Below are 14,544 nucleotides of genomic sequence, written 5' to 3' on the forward strand. Positions count from 1 at the left end.
AAATATTGCTTTGACGCTCATATTATCCTTAGGAAGTATTAAGAAGTTTGTATTAGAATATGCATATAGGGCTGCAATACACATGGACCTATAGCTGCAATTTGCAATTTTTTAAAAATAATGGGATGAATCTAGAGTTGCAATACTCTCCATTGACTCCCCAGTCCCCACTTATCCAATAAATATCGTTTTGCTATAAGTTATTCATGCATCCCTCTTTTATCCGCATATTTTAGGAGCACCAAGTAACTCCTCCAGGTGCTCCTCTGAGTACTAGACCAAAAAAGTTGTGTGCAGCCCTGACTATACTATACACATATACTATAAAGTGCTATGACTGTTGTTTTTGACAACTAATACTATGATGAAAATCTTTCGTCAACTACCTTTTTTCAGTGACAAAAACCACATAAAAACTAAATAAAAACTAAGCCATGGCGACTAAAACTATGACTAAATATACTGAACATTTCGTCAACAAATAAAAACTAGACTAAAATGTTGGACAAGAGATCCAGTAAAGTCATTTTAGACTTTTAGACTACAGAAAGTGTAAAATCAGCCATTACGACGGCATCAAGGCCCGCCAAAATACATTTTAGTCCCGCCAAAATACATTTTAGTCGATTAAATCAACTGCAGATGTAGTCGACTAAAACTAGACTAACACTAAAACATTCTAGGTGACTAAAATGTGACTAAAACTAAGTGAAAACCATTCAACCATTCAATCAAAATGTGCTGCCAAAAACACATACAATGCAATTCTAGTGCTGTCTACGTGACATGCTATCAGTCTGTATAAAATGCTATCTAAATAGTATAAAGTGTGTAGAAACCTGGAAGAAGTCTGCGATGGTCGCGACGTGACTCGCGCACGCACACTTCCTGGCGTCTGGGACGTCCTCTCCGACCTGGAAGCACATCACAGTTGAGGAAGAGTTACGTTACGTTTTTCACGGCCGCTTATATCTCATCATCATCATCATCATCATCATTTTTCGACCGCGGTCGAGATCATGGATCTCACACAATGCCATGCACGGCAAGACTTTCCCGGGTCCTTCATTGCCATATCCCCCCATTTCCTGCTTACACGTGTCCCCACGCCTAGCGATGTCATCAGGGAACGACAGTTTTCTACTTCTAGGTTTCCAGAGAAGAAGGGAAGATATAACCACATCGTCAGCCCTGTAGCAGTGGCCCGGGGAAAAACTGTGTTCTTCTGGAATCGGACTATAGTGGAGAAACACGTCGGGGGGAAGGTTGCCGTATATTAGATTAGTCGATGGGTGGCTCTTCCAACACGGATTTTGTGCTCTCATTAGAAGGCGGGTGTGTACTGTAAGTGCCATCCAACCGTTTCGCTAATTTGTTTGAGAACCCTACGTTGCCTCCAATGAGTCGGTCGTGTGTGAGCTCGCCACCGTTGGTGTGTGGGGAAGTGAGGACGCTGGCGTCGACTGTTGTTCGCCGCTTCACCTCCCGATGTATGAATGAATGAACCATTGTGAAGCGCTTTGAGCACTCGGAAAAAGCGCTATAGAAATGCAAATTCATTACTTGTGGGGACAAATTATCTCTGAGCCCATCGTCAGTACATCTTCAAAGACAGCGAGTCACAAGTCTCAGAATATCCTTGCAATGTCACTGAAGAGCACTTGAAATGTCCTCAGCATTCTATTCACCTGTTCAAGGTCTGCATTCTTCACAGCAGAGCTGTGTCTGCGCGCGCGCGCGTGCGTGCGTTCATGTTTCATTCAACCTATGAATGAAAAAGATGTTCTTCTCACTGCCTAGAACACATCAGAGAACGTCTGCTCTCCAAAGACACGGTCACAGTCTGAGAATAACCCTTGAAGTGTCACTGAAGTGTGCTTGAAAATGTCCTCAGCATTTACAGTCATGAATCGATTTAGCGAGTCCCTCTTTGACTGAAATGACAAACGCCACCACCGGTGTAGAGAAATCTCACAGCATCACATTGTAAACTAAAGCGTTAGCAACAGCATAGCCTGGTTTTATAAGCAATCAACAACACAGCTTACTCTGCAAGTTTTTTAAGTCACACAAGTCTGTTGTAAAGAGTCACCAGTTTGATCTGGCGGTCGCTCAGCGGTAGAGTGGCTGGATCATGGATGGTTAATTTAATTCACTAATAAATTCATTATTCATTTATAATATATAATATTTGTTAAATTGTTACGCCCTCCATATTATTATGGTCAATGCCTGTGTGAAAAGTGGGAGTGATTGGTGCAGGCAGTGAGGAGCTAAGGCCAATGCTGAGATCGAAATGAAGAAAGCCGGCAGTAGTCCCATGGTGGGGTCCTGGGACCCCCAGGGGTCCTTGAGGGAGTTCCAGTGGGTCCCCACTCCCAGCTAAATTATAGTTTGTAACTAAATGGAGCCTTATGGGTCTGTCATCATCACCTTTATTTATTCTCGGAAATACAGTTGAGGGCAAGCCCTCATTTTCAATGTAGCCGAGGTTACAATTCACAAATACAGTCAAAACAATACATCAACACAACATTATAAATCGGGATACAATTTCAAAGGAACTTAAATGCAGAACAACGAGTAAAATAAATCAATTGAAGCAGGAGCAATCACTGTGAAAAATGTTCTGGAGCATTCCTTTGAACTGACCGAAGGATGGCAGGGAGCTCCGTTTTAAGGAGTTTTGGAGTCCATTCCACGAGGTTGGGCCAATTAGAAAAAGCTGTCTTGCCCAACTCTGTCTGAGCCTGAGGAACCCTGAGCCTTAAAAAATCACTAGAGCGGGTCTGATGGGTGCTACTGTTCAATTCCAACATGCAAGATATAGTCAGGGAGCATCCCAGCAATGGCTTTATATAAAAATAGGTGCCAATGCTTATCTCGCCTCTCAGTCAGGGAGGATAAACCTGAGTTCTCATAAAGTGCACAGTGGTGGGTACCAACCGTACCATATACCTATCACCAGTAGTCCACCGCAAGGCAGAGTGGTAGACAGTGTCTATAGCCTCTTTAAAAGGCAGAGTGGTAGACAGTGTCTATAGCCTCTTTAAAAGGCAGAGTGGTAGACAGTGTCTATAGCCTCTTTAAAGGCAGAGTGGTAGACAGTGTCTATAGCCTCTTTAAAGGCAGAGTGGTAGACAGTGTCTATAGCCTCTTTAAAAGGCAGAGTGGTAGACAGTGTCTATAGCCTCTTTAAAGGCAGAGTGGTAGACAGTGTCTATAGCCTCTTTAAGGCAGAGTGGTAGACAGTGTCTATAGCCTCTTTAAAAGGCAGAGTGGTAGACAGTGTCTATAGCCTCTTTAAGGCAGAGTGGTAGACAGTGTCTATAGCCTCTTTAAAGGCAGAGTGGTAGACAGTGTCTATAGCCTCTTTAAAGGCAGAGTGGTAGACAGTGTCTATAGCCTCTTTAAAAGTGAAGGAGCAGCAGACCTATATAAATAATGTCCCCATAGTCCAGGACCGCGAGGAAAGTGGACTCAATATTTGGAAACTCAAAGACTCAAATAATTTGGAAAACAGAATGTATTACTATACAGAAAACCTAGTTTTTGTCTAAGTTTGGAGACAAGATCAACAATATGATTATTATTTTATTATTATAATTTTTATCCCATGATTTTGTAACCCATTTTTCACCCCTGTGTCAATTATCTAATGTGATCCTGGGCTCTACACACCCTCCGCCAACCTAGTCCCCATGGGGGACATGGGGAGAGCAACGGACTTGAACTCATGCTTCCTTCATGCCTGAGTGTCCAAGTTGCTCCTTTACACCTGACAGGGGGGAGTTTCCCTGGTTGGACGTAGCGCGTGGAAGGAACACGTTATTCCAACCAGTTCCTTTCCCCTCCATCAGGCGCCCCAGCTGGCCAATGGGAGGCAGTTTAGAGACCAGGATTACTGCATGTTTTTGGTGAGGGTACCTAAGGGACACGGGGAGAACATGCAAACTCCACACAGAAAGGCCCTTTCGCCAACCCCGCCTCGGGTATGGGCACTGATGACGGAGGAGGAAACACGCCGCCAGCGCCCACAGCGGGAATCGAAACCAGGACCTTCTAGCTGTGAGGCGACAGCACTACCAACTGTGCCACCGTGCCCCATTACAACAATATGAAATAGATATAATAAGATATTTATATTCAGAGACCCTCTCAATCGTGGAGCCATCTGAAGAAGTCATAAGTACACAATCCAAGTCAATATTCATAGCCCTGTAAAACAAAATGTAAAACTGCATACATTTTGTTTTACTTGCATTTAAAACGAGTCTTAGCTCAACCAGGGCATCCTGAAGAGTATTGAAAGCAAGCTGCAGATGCTTAATGGCAACCTCAACAGAACTGGCAACACAATATAGAACTGTGTCGTTCGCGTAAAGATGGGATTGACAATCCTTCAGAGTGGAAACAATATTATTAAAATATAATGTAAAAAGTACAGACCCTAAAACCGACCCCTGCGGTACCCCTGAACAAACAGGCAGGAAAGCAGACTGGTATCTATCAATTAAGTAGTTATGAAACCAATCTAAAGTAGCGGTATTAAAGCCGATATCATGCATTATTTTGCACATGATTGACTGTGTCAAAGGCTTTGGAAAGATCCACAAGCAGGGTGGCACAATGTTTTCTCTCATCTGAGGCGGAGATGATATTGTTAGTTACGAGAGTGACAGCGGTATAACTGTGCTGTGATTGGATCGAAAGCCGGACTGATTTAAATTTAAAACGGAAGAAACTGGAAAGAAATGCTTTCAACTGTGAGTTTATGAGTGTTTCCAGGTTTTGGGTCTGTAACAAACGGAACCAAATGGACCCGTTTGGTTCCGTTTGTACACTCTCAGAGTTAAATTAACATTGATTTGTACAATATAAGTGGGGTCTCGGAGATAGAAATGCCATTAAATGGGTTCTGTAGACTAATTCATGTCAAACTGGGGGTCCTTGAAATTAAACGGGTTGAAAATCACTGCTAGATGCGTAAAAACCTTCTCTCATGGGGGTCCGCGGGGCTAATTAGTGTCAATTTGGGGGTCCTTGATATGAAAAAGTTTGGGAACCACTGCATTGCAGTCAATGAGAGCCAGGCGGACCAGCTTATATGAACAAACAAACCTGCGTGAATAATAATAACCGGGTTCAAAAGGAGAACAGAAGAGGAGACAAACCCAGTTGATGAGGACGTATCTCGGTAGAGCAGCGTTTGGTTCCTTCAGAGAACAGAAGCCATACATCACCATGGAGCTGTCCAACAGCACTGTGATGGCTGCCAGACCGCCACCTACACACACACACACACACACATTCACGAAACAATTATTATTATTAGCATGAGCTAATATCGTCGCTGTCGGCATAATATTCAAAAATAATTAGGTTATTTCTTTTTTTCTGAAATGAATGTCCTGCTCGATCACACACTACACAGCGTCACGCAAACGGCATCGGAATTCAACAATATAGCAGATCTGCAAGATCTCCAAAAAGCTTTTGAACTTGAACCCTGAGAAGGGACAGTTTTGGGACGTGTTTCCAGCCGACAGAGAGCGTATTATTAAACCATCAAACGTTGCCGCTGACTCACCGCTCAAGTCTCAGGACACAGGTCTAAGTGTGTGTGTGTGTGTGTGTGTGTGTGTGTGTGTGTGTGTGCGCGTGTGCGTGTGTGCGCACGTGTGCATGTGTATACACACAGTATGTGTTCATGTTTCTTTTTTTTTTAAGATATTTTTTTTGCGGCTTACGCCTTTTATTGATTTTTTAAGGGATAGAAAGTAGGCTGACAGGAAACGGGACAGAGATGGGGGGATGACATGCGGTAAAGGCCGTGTCGGGTCCGGGAGTCGAACCCGCGGCACACCGCGACTGGATCACCAGTCCGGTGCCCAGACCGTTACGCTACGGCCTGGGCCATGTGTTCATGTTTTAATACAACCTAATGTTCAACACTGTGTCCCTTCAGACCAATAAAGCATCTGAGTCTGAAATGATGAGACTAATGACTCCACACACACACACACACACACACACAGTCAACTAAACATCATTAGTGTGTCTGTGTCTGACCGACTGCGTGCGTGCGTGCGCGCGTGCATGCGTGCGTGAGTGGGAGTGCGTGCGTGGGTCTGTATCACACTGCCATTCTTTTTTTAAATAAGCCTTTATTACACAATTCAATCACAGTCCATCTACAACAACACGCATGCCATTAAGTCTGCCAACGCAGGCAGGTGGCAACCATATTATGGACACAGCAGGAAATAGAGAGAGAGAGAGAGAGAGAGAGAGAGAGAGAGAGAGAGAGAGAGAGAGAGAGAGAGAGAGAGAGAGAGAGAGAGAGAGAGAGAGAGCTACTTCCCACAGATTGCAATCACCCAAGGAGAGTTTTTAAACATGACTAATGACTGTAAACAAAACTCTTACATCTGTTGGGTGGTTCCCAAACTTCCTTTGTCAAGGACCCCCAAATTGACACTAATTTGAAAAGATATGCCAGGGACCCCCATGACTCAGAGAAGATTTGTACGGCTCTAGCAGTGATTCTCAACACGTTTAATTTCAAGGAACCCCCAGTTTGACATGAATTAGTCTACGGACCCTCATTTAATGGCATTTCTATCTCTGGGACCCCCAATTTGTATTGTAAAATCAATGTTAATTTAACTCTGAGAGTGTACAAATGGTTACAGACCCATAAGGGTCCATTTGGTTCCAATTTAGCTGGGGACCCCCCTGGAACTCCCTCAAGGACCCCTGGGGGTCCCCAGACCCCACTTTGGGCATGGGTTCCCAAAGTGGGGTCCGGGGACCCCCAGGGGTCCTTGAGGGAGTTCCAGGGGGTACCTAGCTCAATTAGAGATAGTTAGGAACCAAATGGACCCTTATGGGTCTGTAACTCAGAGAGAGAGAGAGAGAGTTAAATTAACAGTGGTTTTACAATATAAAATCGGGGTATACCAGAGATAGAAATGCCATTAAATCGGGGGTCCGTAGCATAATGCGTGTGAAACTTGGGGGGTCCATGAAATGAATATGTTTCAGAATCACTGATAGAGCCGTAAAAATCCTCCCTTATATCGGGGTCAATGGCTTCAAACGGGGGGTCCGTGGCCAAATAAATGTTGATTTGGGGGTCCATGACACGAAAGTGTTATGGAATGTTATGGAACCTATACACATCGTTGTGTGTCCCTGCACCGTTTGCATAGAGATGCTGTACATTATGAACAGAGCAACTACCTTTTAATTACATTTGGATAAACTGTCACATGAGGTTTTATACCAAGCGAGTGCCAAACACTGACATGCTGCCGTCAGTGTCCTTACCGTTTCCAAAGTTTATCCCAGACAAACCTTTCCTCTGCGGTCTAACTATTCCTGACGGATAGTTTCGTAACATAGTCTTCCCCACACACCTGGTCTGTTTATTCCCATCTAATTGTGCATATACAGTACCTATTTGCTATTTAATCCATAACACCCATTTTAGGCGGGAACCCCTTTTGGTGTTTTAAAAATTATGTTATAATTTAGCTATTGAAAAATATCTACAAGCTATCTACAAGATAACTATATCTACAAGCTCATAGCGTGCCACCGAGTGGCGCGCTATGAGCTTGCAGGTCTGCTATTTTTGAAAAATCGTTAAAATGTGCCTCAAAATTTTCCGAAAATTGTCATGATTTAGAAAACTTTTTTTTTTTTTTAATTTCGACGTCAGGCATGAATGGGTTAAAATACACACATTTCTTTTCCGCGGTGCTCCTGCTCCTCCTCCTCACGCTGCAACATGAGAGCCGAACCCCCCAGACCTCTACAGAGTGGATTTCAGCCACCGAGCTCCGGCAACCGACGATAAACCATTTAGAAAAGGATTTAGTATACCTGCAGCCTTTGAACTATACTAATCAAAGCCAGATGATGCACCTTGCCTCTCCGAGTGAGTGGGCGAGTGTGTGTGTGTGTGTGTGTGTGTGTGTGTGTGTGTGTGTGTGTGTGTGTGTGTGTGTGTGCACGCGTGCATGCGAGCGTGCGTACGTGTGTGTGTGTGAATTAAATATTGTGTTTCATAAGCTTCTTCTTATAGTCTGTGCTGCATGGTGCACGGTGCAAGTGATATTTCTTTGTTCAATTGCTCAATTGCTGTGTTAACTCTAAATCCTGACAGTTTTCTGAAAAAGCTATGTTTCTATGTGTCAGTCGTCAAAAGTAGCAGACCTACAAGCATGAGCTTGTAGAACTGCTATTTTTCAATAGCTAAAGCATAACATAATGCTAACACCAAAATGGGTTAAATATACTGTAGCTCTATATTCTGATAGAAGTCATTGCTACTTAACCGTAGAGTGTTGACTGTTCAGTAAAAAAGGGCCTCCTTGTCAATTGCAATTCAATTCCATCAATCCAATTCAATGAGAAAACATACATTTACACTTACAGTGTCAACTAAAACAATCAAACCTTATGTGCAATTAAGTTAAGGCTCATACATACTCCAGTTTGTGGAGATAGGTTATCACCGTTTTAGGTGATTATCACCGACACAATATTTTTAGAATTTGGAATCTGGAGCGTTGAGGGACCTTAACACTACTGACTGACTGACGGCCTCACCTCATACAGTGCAGTAGCACTTTGCCATTGTTGACACTTCTTCAATTATTTAAGCCCCGTTTTTTGCATCCCTTTAGTCTGGCTTGCAAACGTTTAGAACTAGGGACCACAGTGTCTGTGTTAGCCGGTTCCCCGATACTGAATAGCGATACCAGAGAATCATATTTATAATAATACAAAAAGAAAAAAATATCTTATTTTGAAGTCCCCCGACCGGGAATAGTGTTTATAGCTGTCTAGCTATATATATTGTGTTGTGTTTATAGCTACCTATAGCTATATATCTTGTGTTGTGTTTATAGCTATCTAGCTATACTGTATATCTGGTGTTGTGTTTATAGCTATCTAGCTGTATATCTCGTGTTGTGTTTATAGCAGACTCCTCACTCAAACGTGCACTTGTTTGGGCAACTCCAAAGCACACTCCACATGCCCCGACATTGTATTTACCTGCCATAGTGTCAACCTCAGACAGACAGACAGAGCTGCTGAACGGAAGCTCAGCACAACCACTGAGCCACTAAAACACCTCCGGACACAATAGAAAGAACCAGTGTTGTTTTTGGCAGCAATTTTTTTATTTTTGTTTTAGTCATAGTCTCTTGAATAGTTTTAGTCACATTTTAGTCACCTGGAATGTTTTAGTGTTAGTCTAGTTTCAGTCGACTAAATCTACAGTTGATTTAGTCGACTAACATGTATTTTGGCGGGCCTTGATGCCGTCGTAATTACAATCTAATCTTCAGAATGGAACCAAGTATAAAATGACTTATACTGGATCTCTTGTCCACTAGTCCCTTCCTAATGTTTTATTCAATTTCTTATTTGTTGACGAAAATGTCAGTATATTTAGTCTCAGTTTTAGTCATCATAGCTTAGTTTTCATTTAGTTTTCGTCAGTAAAAAAAGGTAGTTTTAGTCAACGAAAACAACAACCATAGAGAAACTAACTGGATGGATGGATGGCTGGGTGGAGGGAGGGGTGGATGGATGGATGGATGGGTGGAGGGAGGGGTGGATGGATGGATGGATGGGTGGAGGGAGGGGTGGATGGATGGATGGATGGCTGGATGGAGGGGTGGAGGGAGGGGTGGATGGATGGATGGATGGCTGGATGGAGGGGTGGATGGATGGATGGATGGGTGGAGGGAGGGGTGGATGGATGGATGGATGGGTGGAGGGAGGGGTGGATGGATGGATGGATGGCTGGATGGAGGGGTGGATGGATGGATGGATGGGTGGAGGGAGGGGTGGATGGATGGATGGATGGGTGGAGGGAGGGGTGGATGGATGGATGGATGGCTGGATGGAGGGGTGGAGGGAGGGGTGGATGGATGGATGGATGGGTGGAGGGAGGGGTGGATGGATGGATGGATGGGTGGAGGGAGGGGTGGATGGATGGATGGATGGGTGGAGGGAGGGGTGGATGGATGGATGGATGGGTGGAGGGAGGGGTGGATGGATGGATGGATGGGTGGAGGGAGGGGTGGATGGATGGATGGATGGGTGGAGGGAGGGGTGGATGGATGGATGGATGGCTGGATGGAGGGGTGGAGGGAGGGGTGGATGGATGGATGGATGGCTGGATGGAGGGGTGGATGGATGGATGGATGGGTGGAGGGAGGGGTGGATGGATGGATGGATGGGTGGAGGGAGGGGTGGATGGATGGATGGATGGCTGGATGGAGGGGTGGATGGATGGATGGATGGGTGGAGGGAGGGGTGGATGGATGGATGGATGGGTGGAGGGAGGGGTGGATGGATGGATGGATGGCTGGATGGAGGGGTGGAGGGAGGGGTGGATGGATGGATGGATGGGTGGAGGGAGGGGTGGATGGATGGATGGATGGGTGGAGGGAGGGGTGGATGGATGGATGGAGGGGTGGAGGGAGGGGTGGATGGATGGATGGATGGGTGGAGGGAGGGGTGGATGGATGGATGGATGGGTGGAGGGAGGGGTGGATGGATGGATGGATGGGTGGAGGGAGGGGTGGATGGATGGATGGATGGGTGGAGGGAGGGGTGGATGGATGGATGGATGGGTGGAGGGAGGGGTGGATGGATGGATGGATGGCTGGATGGAGGGGTGGAGGGAGGGGTGGATGGATGGATGGATGGCTGGATGGAGGGGTGGATGGATGGATGGATGGGTGGAGGGAGGGGTGGATGGATGGATGGATGGGTGGAGGGAGGGGTGGATGGATGGATGGATGGCTGGATGGAGGGGTGGATGGATGGATGGATGGGTGGAGGGAGGGGTGGATGGATGGATGGATGGGTGGAGGGAGGGGTGGATGGATGGATGGATGGGTGGAGGGAGGGGTGGATGGATGGATGGATGGGTGGAGGGAGGGGTGGATGGATGGATGGATGGGTGGAGGGAGGGGTGGATGGATGGATGGATGGGTGGAGGGAGGGGTGGATGGATGGATGGATGGCTGGATGGAGGGGTGGAGGGAGGGGTGGATGGATGGATGGATGGCTGGATGGAGGGGTGGATGGATGGATGGATGGGTGGAGGGAGGGGTGGATGGATGGATGGATGGGTGGAGGGAGGGGTGGATGGATGGATGGATGGCTGGATGGAGGGGTGGATGGATGGATGGATGGGTGGAGGGAGGGGTGGATGGATGGATGGATGGGTGGAGGGAGGGGTGGATGGATGGATGGATGGCTGGATGGAGGGGTGGATGGATGGATGGATGGGTGGAGGGAGGGGTGGATGGATGGATGGATGGCTGGATGGAGGGGTGGATGGATGGATGGATGGGTGGAGGGAGGGGTGGATGGATGGATGGATGGGTGGAGGGAGGGGTGGATGGATGGATGGATGGCTGGATGGAGGGGTGGAGGGATGGATGGATGGGTGGAGGGAGGGGTGGATGGATGGATGGATGGGTGGAGGGAGGGGTGGATGGATGGATGGATGGCTGGATGGAGGGGTGGAGGGAGGGGTGGATGGATGGATGGATGGCTGGATGGAGGGGTGGATGGATGGATGGATGGGTGGAGGGAGGGGTGGATGGATGGATGGATGGGTGGAGGGAGGGGTGGATGGATGGATGGATGGCTGGATGGAGGGGTGGATGGATGGATGGATGGGTGGAGGGAGGGGTGGATGGATGGATGGATGGGTGGAGGGAGGGGTGGATGGATGGATGGATGGCTGGATGGAGGGGTGGAGGGAGGGGTGGATGGATGGATGGATGGCTGGATGGAGGGGTGGAGGGAGGGGTGGATGGATGGATGGCTGGATGGAGGGGTGGATGGATGGATGGATGGGTGGAGGGAGGGGTGGATGGATGGATGGATGGCTGGATGGAGGGGTGGAGGGAGGGGTGGATGGATGGATGGATGGCTGGATGGAGGGGTGGAGGGAGGGGTGGATGGATGGATGGCTGGATGGAGGGGTGGATGGATGGATGGCTGGATGGAGGGGTGGAGGGAGGGGTGGATGGATGGATGGCTGGATGGAGGGGTGGATGGATGGATGGCTGGATGGAGGGGTGGATGGATGGAGGGAGGGAGGGAAGGAGAGAGGGAGGGAGGGAGGGGTGGATGGATGGATGGATGGATGGAAAAACTCTCTCTGTATAGACCTTCGCAGTCCCGCCCCCTCCCGAGGACCAGGAGTGAATTCCCTGTTCATTTTCCTAATAGACTTTTCAAAAAGTATTTATATAAAGACGTTCACGCCGCGGACAAAGCCAGCTCGAGTTGTTGTGACAAATAATGACAGTAAACACAATGTTTTGGGCCGATCAAAATAATGTGTAAGAAGAAAAACATGGCAGGATAGAACACCTTTTGTTTTGTTTTTCTTCTTACAAATTATTTGATCAGCGAAAAGCATCGTGTTTATTGTCGTGATGTGTCACAACTCCAGTTGGCTTTGTCCGGCGTAATCGTCTTTAAAATCAAATCATGAAAGGGGGCGGGACTGCGACGCTCTATAGCCTACGATGTTCAAAGTCAGATTATTAATTCCCCCCATGTACCATTATCATCTGTCAGTATATAGGCTACCAATAATCCAATTGTACAACTTTAAATGTAGCGTGCGTGCGTATATACATTCATGTTTCACTTTTCTCTCTCTCACTATGGCTTTTGAGAAAGAGAGAGAGAGAGAGAGAGAGAGAGAGAGAGAGAGAGAGAGAGAGAGAGAGAGAGAGAGAGAGAGATACGGAGAGCGAATTATCTCTCTCTAATGAATCAAAGGTCTAACTCATGACAGAAAACACTAGCTTCTTAATCCATTTTGACCTGAGAAAAGATTCTACAAATGCCTTCTAAAATCTGTCAGTTTTCTGAAAAACCTCATGTTTCTATGTCAGTGGTTCTCAAACAGTTTCATGTCAAGGACCCCCAAAATATATATGTATTTGGCCGCCGACCCCCATCTTAAAATGTGTTGTTCCAGGGACCCTCCCCCAGAAGCAAACATTTGAGTTAAAAACGTTCACTCTGAAAGAATATATATTCAAAGATTTGCACCGCATTTTCACGGTTTCAAGTTCATCAGCTTGTAGATCAGCTATTTTCCAATAGCTAAAGTATAACATAATGCTTGAAAAACACCAAAAGGGGTTCCCGCCCAGAATGGGTTAAATAAAGTTGGCGCGCACATATACACGTTGCACAGTCGTGCTCTGATGAGAACATAATCATACCAGTGTTACATGCCAATAAAAGTATTAGCCCACCTGATATTGATCCTCTGGTCTATTTGAAGAAATCCAGTTTCTTTTACGAGTGAGGACAGTGAAGCATGCCTACTGTATGTTTTCAATCTGGTTTTGCTGAAGAGCCATGATGATACATATATAGTCATGTTATGGTTTGAACCTTTAAGGGCAGATGGTCAGCTTGTTTCAGACCTTGCGTGACAGCCTAATTGATCTGACCTGACCTATAGGCTATACTTTTGCACAGCTGGAATGGTGCAATTAATTACTTGAGCAGCAGTGTATCCAACAATATGTATAGGGTATATGCACATTTTAAATTGATGCCATACACGTAATTGTATTATTTTTTTCACATGAGATTTGAGCCTTGTAGATGGAAATGTATATAGGCTACTCAGTTTGGGTTCTTTTTATACACTCTTTAGCAAGATATATGAATGAATGTCTGAGGAGAATGTAATGTAATGTCCCCTTTGCTGTGCTGTGGAAATGCACAATCTCTCTCTCTCTCTCTGGACGCATCCTGTTGTTTCCACACACATTCAATGCAGATAGACACAGATATTTACATTTCTGGAGATATACATACGGCAGCAGCTGTCATAATGTATGAATTCTTGTTTTTTGTTTGCAGTAAATGTATGGAGGTCAGAAGAGTATAGGACAGACAGACAGACAGACAGACAGACAGACAGAATGACAGACAGACAGAATGACAGACAGACAGACTTACCTCCTGATGAAGAGAGGGTCAGATCGTTGCCGTCTCCTTCGTATGCGTACAATGCCCTGCAAGACAAACGCAAACACACACATAGTCACACATCACACGCTGTTACATAATGCACTGACTAAACAACGGTTGATTGGTTACATAATACAGTAGGCCTATATATACATTTCATATGAACACAGGGTCGATAGGAGACAAAGCAGAATAGAATAGAACAGCGCACATCCTCCGATCTTATGGTGCTGAGCCAAACTAACAGATATCATGAAGAAAAGCAAAGGCTCGCAACTCACTGTTGTAATGCTCCAAGTATTTATTTCACAATCACAGCAGGCAGGACATACAACGTTTCGACCTGTATTGGTCTTTTCAAGTCCTATACTACAAATACAAATACAAAGTATACAAGTACAAATGTAGTTGTAGCTGACCAGTACAACCGCGGCCTTCTACGTACTGTTGACCACTGGGAGCTGACCAGTACAACCACTGGATTATACT

At 45.9% G+C, this 14,544-nt stretch overlaps 1 protein-coding gene across 2 annotated transcripts in view; it reads right to left on the bottom strand.

The window, feature by feature from the left end:
- Positions 1–14,544, bottom strand: part of dbn1 (drebrin 1) — a 144,697-nt gene that overhangs the window by 32,908 nt on the left and 97,245 nt on the right. For both annotated transcript variants that reach the window (XM_083763903.1, XM_083763902.1), the window contains exons 2-4: positions 14,044–14,099; positions 5,175–5,287; positions 840–914 (exon numbers count right to left, since the gene is read on the bottom strand). In XM_083763903.1, coding sequence (XP_083620029.1) covers positions 840–914; positions 5,175–5,287; positions 14,044–14,099 — 244 coding nt within the window. The remainder of the gene's footprint in view (positions 1–839; positions 915–5,174; positions 5,288–14,043; positions 14,100–14,544) is intronic.

This window comes from Protomyctophum parallelum (genome assembly GCF_964188405.1).
Source record: "Protomyctophum parallelum genome assembly, chromosome: 1".
NCBI lineage: Eukaryota > Metazoa > Chordata > Actinopteri > Myctophiformes > Myctophidae > Protomyctophum > Protomyctophum parallelum.